Source organism: Nipponia nippon, unplaced genomic scaffold (assembly GCF_047370975.1).
Source record: "Nipponia nippon isolate SJK-2023a ecotype South Korea unplaced genomic scaffold, ASM4737097v1 scaffold_3, whole genome shotgun sequence".
Classification (NCBI taxonomy): Eukaryota; Metazoa; Chordata; class Aves; order Pelecaniformes; family Threskiornithidae; genus Nipponia; species Nipponia nippon.
Genome location: NW_028262347.1, coordinates 111,621,104 through 111,630,804, shown reverse-complemented (window position 1 = coordinate 111,630,804; position 9,701 = coordinate 111,621,104). Strand labels below are relative to the sequence as shown.

General features: G+C 42.7%; 1 protein-coding gene across 14 annotated transcripts in view; it reads left to right on the top strand.

The window, feature by feature from the left end:
• Nucleotides 1-727: 727 nt before the first annotated feature.
• The window catches only part of BTRC (beta-transducin repeat containing E3 ubiquitin protein ligase), a 123,715-nt gene continuing 114,741 nt past the window's right edge, over nucleotides 728-9,701 (top strand). For 6 of the 14 annotated variants that reach the window (XM_087765340.1, XM_087765337.1, XM_087765335.1 and 3 more), the window contains exon 1: nucleotides 731-867. In XM_087765340.1, coding sequence (XP_087621466.1) covers nucleotides 820-867 — 48 coding nt within the window. In that variant the 5' untranslated portion in view covers nucleotides 731-819. Of the gene's footprint in view, nucleotides 868-9,701 lie in introns of all 14 variants that reach the window. The other 8 variants (XM_087765342.1, XM_087765339.1, XM_087765338.1 and 5 more) reach the window with 3 other exon arrangements.

Genomic DNA, 9,701 nt, shown 5'->3' with positions numbered 1-9,701 from the left:
TGTAAGTCTACTTGACCAATTCCAGGGATGCGAGTTTCCCCGTTTCATATCCCCTGCCAAGGAGCAGCAATGGCCCCTTCATACTGATTCTCTCTCCAAAGTCACCAGATATTTTCGGTGCTCGCTCTACGCATAAAAGGAGTACGCCCGTCCAGGGGAGTAGTTTTAGATGGTGTACCAGCTAACAATTGATTTGAAAATCGACAGTGCACAAGCATGGAGTGCAATCGGAGCAAAACAAGAGAGCAGCCAAGCGCTGGGCCGCGGGTGAGGCCTCCTCCCCTGCGAGGGGAACCTGCTGCCAGCCGCCCCAGCACCCCGCCATTAGCCACATGCGAGATGCTTATGGAAGAGAGCGCAGGGCTGTCACTTGGGAGCCAGCCTTGCACCTCACCGGGGAAGCTCTGGGGCTGGATGTGGCCCACACGGCCCCTGCGGAGAGGGGCTGCCCTCCTTCCCCCGCCCCGAGCGGGGACTCGCCCCCCGGCCCCTTCCCGCAAGTTACACCGTCACCCTCCACGGTACTACAACTCCCGTCAGCCCCCTCTCCCGCGGAGAGCGCATGCGCCAGCCGGCTCCCGGCGTGCCCCCGGCCCCAAGGCCTTTTGGGCTTTGTAGTTCTGACCGGCGGCTCGGGCCCTTGCCGGCAGCGCGGCCGGGGACTCCATCTCCCGTGGGCCTGCGGGCGGCGCATGCGCTGTGCGGGCAGCGGGGCGAGGTGGAGCGGGGGACGGGGGGCAGCGCAGGTTCCTGTCTGCGCTGGCTGCGGCCTGGCACTGAGAGGAGGGGCGGCCGCGGCCCCGGCGGTGGCGCAGGGCTATGGACCCGGCCGAGGCCGTGCTGCAGGAGAAGGCCCTCAAGTTCATGGTGAGGGGCCGCGGAGGCGGCGGCGGCGGCGGCGCGGGGGGGGCGGTGGGCACCTGTGTGTGTGTGAGTGTGTGTGTGTGTGTGTGGAGGGGCAGCCGGGGGGAGGGGCGAGGGATGAGGAGGGGCGGTGGGGGAGGGGCGGAGGCGGGGGGAGATGGGGCTGGGGGCAGTGGGGAAGGGGACCCCGGGGGAGGCCGGGCCTCCCGGGCCTGCTGGGCGGGGGAGGGCGGTGAGCGGGGCCCCAGAGGCGGCGTGGGGTGCTGGGAGGGGGCTGCCTGCCGGGGAGGGCTGCGTGGTGGGAGCGGGGTCCCCAGACCCGTGGAAAAGCGTCGTTGTGTCGGAGGGGGGTGGGGGGCTGCGGGTGCCACCTGGGAGCGGGAGAAGTTAAACTCGAGCGAGGCAGGGGCTGGCAGAGGGGCCCAGAGGCACCGGGAGGGGTTGCGCATGTAATTCTTGGGCTTTTCTCTTTATTGATACACCTTAGACGGTCCTTCTGTACCGCACACCGTCTCTCTGCAATTTTATTTTGTTTTCCCTTCTATTCTGCCATGAGAACTGTAAATACTGGTACTTAAATCTTTCACCTACTCCTGCAGCAGCGTATCACTGATAGCGAACGTGAAGAGCGCTTACATTGTTTAGGCTTGCGAGTTGGCCTTTGGCGTGGAAAAGAGCCTTGGGGGTACCTGCATCCAAGGTGCTCTTCAAATGTGGCTGGTTTACTTAGATTTGAGGCCCGATGCACTTAAACTGTAGTTTCATTCTCTCTTTCTTCATTTGTTGATATTTCTAAGTGTTTTGGCCAGAAACATAAGATTTAGAAATGAAAACAAACTGGTGCCAGCTGAATTGAATGTAAATTTTGGGTGCCCAAAACTGTTTTTTTCCCTAAGGATATAGTTTAAATGACTGGCAGCACTTGCTAAAAGTTTGTTTTGGATTAGTGCTTCCAGTGGTACAGAATTCAATCTAAGCACGTCAAGAAGAAGTGATTCTATTCAACCTTCAGAACATATGCCCAAAATGAAACTGAGGAAACGCTAGTTGCAAATTTTAATTTTTAATTGAGCTTCAAAACACTTGTTTGGCTTCTGTTTTTTAATCTTGTAGAACTTGTTTCTCTTGTGACTTTTTGACCCTTTTGCCAGTAGTCTCCAAGTTTGTCACATTTATAGAGTCTCAGCTCAGTGAAGTGGGAAAATGCTATGGATACCCAAATAGGCAAGGTAGCAGTTAGTAATAATAAACTACCCTCTTTGGTGTGTGATTGGCCAAAGGAGTGTCCCAGATCCTGCTGCACTTGTGTTTGGCCAAGCTTGGTAATTATAGCCTGCCTCTAGATAGTGAGTTTCATATCCTGAAAAGTTTCTGCTGAAACGTTTTTGTCTTCTGCCAAACAGCATGGTGAACATGCTACGTGAACTACTCATATGCTGATTTTTTCACCGCCTGTGCTAAGATTCCCATCCAAGGGCTTAGTCCAGGCGTTTGAGATCTTCCGTAAGATTGGGCCTGGGACCTGAGGGAATCCCTCTCCCTGTCCATCTTGCAGCTGGCTGTGTTCCACTCGAACAATAAAGCTCCCCAACACTAGGGAGAGACCTGAGCATGAGAGAGCTGCTCTTACAGGAGATGCATCTGTTAAGAGTACCAGATAAAGGGAGGAATTATCAAGATCAGGCTGCGCTGAGAGCTAAAAGCTAAACTAAGTTCCTCAATGTTTTATTAAAAAGCCTCTTGTGTGCAAAATGCTTGTAATTGCAAAAGTGCAACGGAAGATGTGGCTTCCCTCTGTCCCCTCTGAACTTTTTAGGAACTTTACTTTTGCTTACAGGTTGAGAGGAGAGTGAGAAAAGCTTTTATTTAACACATCTCAGCCTTTTGCTTTAGCGCATGTCTATCTAGAACATGACTCTTGCTTTAATTATGCAGATGAAGTAAAGTTTTTGTCAGACTTATCATAGAATCGTTAAGGTTGGAAAAGACCCTTAAGATCATCGAGTCCCCCACTTGGTGGGGTCTTTTGGTGTTCGCGGAGGTGTGGCGCAGGTAGGTTGTTTGGATACGTGAGGTATCAGTTGCAAGTAGCAGCTTGACCCTCCTAGGGAGCGAATTGCCTTGTTTCTGCCTTTTAACACTCAGAAAGTGCTTAGGTACTGCAGTAATGGCATTGGTACAATTATCTACGTAGAGGTAATAGATCAGCTTGTGCATCCTCTCAACTAATGCTGAATCATTCACAGTGTATTATCTTGTTCATCGAAGCGTGACACGCTTCATGTACATCTTCCGTATTAGGTGGCTCGCAGTTTGGTTTGAGGTGGCCTTTGCTATTAATTATTGATTTTCCCTGAGAGTTTCCCAAGTGCCATCATAGGCAAATACTCAAATCCATGAGACCTATTATCTCTCCAGCTTTTGGTACTTTTGTTTTTGGTATAGATTTGTGGTAGGTTTCATTTCATGTTGAAAAGCAGCCCTGTAGGTGGTAGTATTTTTGTGTTTCTCTAGAAAATAATAGTTTTTCCACTTAAAGATGTCAGTACCTAATTTTTGGCAGTGACGTTGAGCAGCTCTCTTGAGTCACAAGGTATCAGGCAAGACAGACCTGGCAATTTGTTTTTTATTTAATGCCTAACTCTAATAGAAAAATGTCATGTGGAGACTTCATCCAACACTAATATTAAGAATGAAATTTTCTTCCTTTAAAGTATCTCTATTTGATGCTTTGAAAGACAAACTGGACTCTTTTTTTTTTTCTGTGTGCTCATGTCTATGTAACTTTGTGATGGGAGTAAAAGAAAGCCACCTTCCCACTGGCTGGTATTGGCTTGATTACTTGCCAATGAAACAATACTATATTTAATTAATGTCTGCTACCAGTTTCTTAGTTATCCGTGGTCAGCTACAATACGTATAATCTAATGCTTTAAGGTTTAATTAATCTATTTAACTTCATTTGCCTGCTCAATTTACCTCTACATTTTAAGAAGGCCTAACTTATTTCTGATATTAAATTGCTGTCTATTAGCATTATGCAATAATAAGCAACTGCTTACCAGGGAAGACTGTTTTTTTTTGCTGGTGAATGAGTGTTTTCTATCATGTATTCTCCGTGTCCTCTTTCAAAGTTTTTTTTTGAATGAAAGCCAGTTCACAGATTTAAAACATGATCTTGTAAATTATATAGTTCAGTGTTCTGCAGCTACACCAAGGATTTTACCAGAGTGAAACCTGTCTCAGTTCACCTCAGCCCCTTTTCTTGTTTCTACAATACTACAGAGAAAACTGCACTCTTTGTGAAGTACGGTGTGTAAGGGACTGATGCGCAAGCTAAAAGGAGAGGCAAGCTAAAAGGAGAGGCGACTGTGCCCATTAGCTTAAAAAAAACCCCACAAAACCCCCTTCCGAAACCCCTTGCTTTACAAAGCTCTGTTTTTATGCCTTCAAGAATATGGGATTTCTGTTGTCATAGCCATTTACAAAAGTACTAGAAATGAGGTGCTCAATAAGTAACTTTCATATTTGAATAAAGTGTTTAAAACTGTAGATACAGTATTTAAAGTATGAGTGCAATAGGCTCAACTGAGGCTTTGATTAAATGTCATATAAAGTAAACTACATATGCCTGCATAGAATAGTAGATATTTTTTCAAAGTAGCTTCAAATGGTTCTGTTAAGTGTACGAATGTTCTGATGATTATCTTTTTAATTAAAATGAGAAATCTTTGTTTAAAGTGGCATTCTTTTTTACGGCCTGTTACAGTCTCTGTAACAATCATTTCTTAAGTCTGAACGTTTTTAATTCCAGGAATCCATTTATATAAAACTATGTTTAGACTTAATTAAGGAACGATTCTTACAAAGCTTGTAAATAGCCAGGAAAAAAGGGACAGAAAATAAAACTGACATTCACACTTAACAGAATGATTGTTACAAGGTATGTAATATGCTATAAAAATACAATAAAGCCCTTTTTATAAGAGTTCATATTTTTTGCTCCTCATTTTGAAAGGTATTTAAGAAAAATATCAAAGCTCTATGAAGCAACATCTGTTTTCTTGAATGGACTAGTGACAACTTCAGTTGTGTTTAATTAGCAGTGCTTGGAGCGGTACCTGACCAGTTTGGGATCCTATCTAGGATCGTTTGGGAGGCAATAGCTTGATATTTAATGAAGTTTCACTTTCTCAGTTTTTCTGAATGAATCAATTTGCAGTACTTCATTTAATTTCCTGGCTTGTGAATAGGAAGATGTTGATACTAGCATTCTTCCATTTTTTTTCCATTTCACCCCCAAATTACTGTTTTCCTTTTCTTTCTGGGTGACATGATTCTAGGAGGTCCTGATGGCTTTCTAGTTTCACAGGAGAACCAAAACCTTTTGGTTGTCTTTTAAGATGCATCTGTTGGTTTGGGGTTTTTTGTTTGTTTGTTTGTGTTTTGTGGTTTTTTTTTTTTAAATGAGAGAAAACTCTCAAGTTCCTTAATTTTTATATTCTCATGTTTGTAGGAGCTTCCACATAACTGGCAGGTAATATAGTAAGGAATAGTCAGTGTAATTGGAGGCTGAAGGGTAATACACTTGGAATCTCTCTTTCCCCCCTGCCCCATTTGTGTGTGTGTGTATACACCAGAGGGACCAAGGCTTATACTTTAAAAGAGGTTCTGTTTGCACTGAACCTGTCTGATCTATGGTGTCAGTAGGACTGGGATTTTTAAAACTTAGGACTTGTTAGCTATTGTTTTAAAACTCTGCTTTGAGAACCTTCCAGTCTTCCTAATACCATATTTGTGTCATGGTCATTGTGGTAGAGAATCCTGGGTATCCAAAGCAAGGGTGGCATGAAAGCAACGAAAATAATTGTGTAAAACAGCTGGGATAGCAGAGAGTTGCCTCCTAAATGTGGGGTTGCAAATCCTGCTTGAACATTAAACATATGCTTAGTAATTTTTTCCAGTAGAACTGAAATTGCATCCTCTTAGTTTGAGGATTTCTTGGGACTAGTATGCTGTAAAGAAAATGTTGATTTATTTTCTTCTATCCCAAACTTTGTGCCGTAGATTTTTCTGCACTTGGTGCAGGCCCTTGGTACTTTAGTAACTTCACCCTCGCTTCTCTGGTAATGTTTCATTTCAGCCACTTTGTTCCATTAAATGTATGCAATTAGAAAAGCAAATGGCAAATTTGCTATCGCATCACTGAAGTATTTAGTTTCATAGACTTAAAAAGCAGAATTTGTTGCACCGTGCGCTCCGCACTGTAATATATACTATAAACATCAGAGAGAATAGGCTGACCTTAATATTTGCTTCCCAGACTAAATCGCCGCCTTGCAGCAGTTATTTCCCACTGAATAAAAAGTTTAATTTCACGCCCTGATTAGTGCTAGTATGTGCAGGTGGATATTTATTTTATGCAGCTAAACTAATCTGCCTTGGCAAATTATTTGCCAGTCAGCAGAGCTATAATTCCTCATGAGTATTTGGTACTAAATTATCATTCTCATTAGTAAGGTAAAGCAGACTGTTCTAACCACAAAGTTTGGTTAGGCAAAGGGTTTCCTAAATAATCCTTGGAAGATACAAGACGTGCGCAGTGGCCTCAGCATTCTCAATATTCTGTAATGGTTTGTGATACGGAAAGAGGTAATGAAGATTTCAGAGGAGGAAAATAAAATTATTCTGTATTATCTCTAGAGGTAAGGTAGGAATGCACAGTGTTTGGAGAGCGCCTCTTTAAGAGGTGCCTAATGAAGAAAAAATGAGATGGTGATCTTTGGAGTATTGCCAGTGGCCAGCCAAGCTCTGATCTCTGGGCCGTAAAAGTGATGGAACTGTAGTTACATTGTTTTCTTGTTTATTTTCAGTGTTAACAGCTACTGAGGTAGGAGAAATAACAACTTGAGACTAGAAGTTAAATGGCAGAGGCAACTTCATGGTCTGGTCTCATTTAAAATTCACTTCACGCTCTAAAAACATTTAAAGTGGGGATCAGAAAGTATTTCCTGATGTACGAATGTTGACTCGATACGCTTGTCAAGTGGATGTATTCATCCACTGTTTTGTTTCCTTTGGATTTTACTGTGCTGCTAGTTTGTTTGTATCATAAAACTTGTTAATGAAAAGTACTTATTTTCTATTACGAGGAACGTCATTTATACCTGGAAATTATGAATTTTCATTGAGAATTGAGTGAAGGGATTCCAGTGACTCTTTTAATCTGTATAGATGCATTTCTTGTCATATTCATTTTTTCAGTGATTGCTGCAACAGTATTTAGGGTATAAATGATCAGATCACATGTAAGACCAGCAAGCTGAGCAACTTGATTTTGTTGTATAAAAATTTTCATGCTAAATTCAACAATGCAGATGGAATAAGCTGTCTTCTCGCTTCCTTGTCTGCTTACATTGTGTCATCTCTAACCTCCATGGGTGCTCGTGAGATTTGTGTAATATTTAACCATTTTCAGTGGCAAACTTAACTAGTGTTTCTAATGCTCAATATTTTCTTCAGTCTTCCTCATTTCCTCCTTCCCACAATTCAGGAGATGCTCAACAAGGTGTATTATTTATATATTTTAATTGATTTTGCACAGAAGGGCTGAATGTGGTGTGTGTTTAGCTGTGGAAACTGAAAATGACTTGTAGCATTGCGGAGTCCAGTGGGTGCAGCGAAATACTAAGTACTCAAAACACAATTAATAAGCAATCAAACGTGAAGCTGTTTTCTTGACAGGATGCTGATTAGTGCTGAGAAAAACTTCTTGATCCCACAGAAACTGTTGAAAATAAACATCCTGGGACTTACAGTAAATATGTCCCTGCTTATTAAACAACAATACTGTCTAATGTCTCTTTATCTGAGGTCTTGAGGAACTCTGCTGTTGGACAAATACCTCCCCTGCTTTGCAGAAAGAGAAAGCTGAAGCTCAGAAATTTGCCTGGGGTCATGGACTGGAGGAATTTGTGTAGGGTCATATGGTACACTGATAACAGAAGACAGAATAAAAAGAAACCAGTTCTTCTAATAGCTAATGTTGTGCTTCTGACCATGTTTTGGTTAATTTTACAATTGGCTAGCCACCTGTTAAGATAACACATTTTATCATTAAACAAAATTAATTTTAAAAATGGCTTGAAACTGTCTGTTTTTAATGGGATCTGAATATTCTTAGTTTTAATCTGCCTCATGAGGCTTGTCTTTCTTCTGGGAAGTACATTGTTACATCATTAAAATATCATCCCCTACTGAGAGAGAAATCGGTCCCATTCACTAAAGGCAATGCTGAAACAATGACAAGTATTTCTAAAAACTGCATTAAAATTCTTTTTTTTTTCTCTTTCATCTGCAAGTTCTGTGGTTCCATTAACCAATGGGTGCTCAGCCTGCTTGCAGCTGTGTGCGCACAGCCAAATTTGTTAGCTGTGATGGCAGAAGGTTTGAGAAGCGGCAATGAAGACTTTCAGTTTTGAATTATTTCACATTTGGAAACAAGTGATCAATAATAATTTTGCACTCTCTAGCTGCTTCTACTTCTCTATACTAAGAACTGAGAAACATCCAATTTAATTTTCCCTCCCCTCACTGCTGAAACAGGGTCTGTGCATTCATCTTGATGAGAGCAGCAGGAAGGAGAGAATGAGGAAGAATGGAAAGACCCTTTGCCGAGCTTTCCCAATCTTCTTGAGGGAAGGACAGAAGTGTTTACAGTCTGTGAGCAGGAGCCGTGCAACCTCTTGGTAGAATCCACTGGAGTAACCAGTTTGGACTAGCAGAAGCAAAGTGCCTTAGTGCTGGTTTAATTTCCTTCATCCCATGGCAAGAAGGGAAGAGTTGCAGTGACATACTATGAAGGAGTGAAGAAGTTCTTAAGTGCAGTTGTATGTTAGCAGAACAGTAATAAGTGTACTTCTAACTGTAGTCTAGATGGCCCATCTTCTTCAGAAGCACCTGGAGCAAAACAGATGTGAAGAAGATTGTAGAAAGGGAGTTTGGGAGATACCAGCCAGTGCAGAACTCTGGTGTGGTTTTCCCATCAGCTGGCTTTGTGCCTACATGTGGATTCTCTCAGTTTATTTGTAGGAGTCCTCTCTCTTGATGTTTCCAGCTAAGGACATAGTTATTCTTACAGTTTGTGAGGGTTTTTTTTTCCAATTATAGGAGGATGGATTAAATACTCAGGAGAAAGGTGATGGCTGTCTTTGCCTGGATACAAAGCAGGGCGAGACTGCATTCTGACTAGAAGAGAAAATCTTAACCTTTCCAGGCTTGCCCATATAGCAACCAAAACAATCTCTAGTTGTTTCAGAGAAAAACGGTCTAGCATGAAAGTCCGTCATACAATATAGTCACTCTCCCTCTCTACACGTATTGTTGGTAATTTATTGTGAGAGCGATGCAGAACGGAGCAGTGTTTATGTGGGAGTTGCTTTTGGTTTATGGATAGCTGGCCTCGAATTCTGTTGGTTAGGAAGATGCTGGCAATTCTCCAGGGGGGTTGTTCATTGGGTCTGCTCAATGCCCTTCCTTCTTATACGCCAAAACTCTCAACGGGGTTGAGAAATGCAGCCAGCTGTCATTCATCTCCTGCAAATTAGAACGATGAGAAGTGGGTGTAGTCTCAAGAAACGGTGGATCAATCTTGTTTTAGATGATGGGTCTTGGAAGCACCTCAACAGTTTTCTGAAGAAATCCAGACAATGTTAACACCCTCTTCAAATATGACTGAAGGTGTTTTCTGTTGCTAATAGGTTCAAAAGAAGAAAAATCTACATTCCCCGTTCATTTTCTTTTGTAACTTTTTTCCCTTTTTTTTTTTTCCTTTTGAC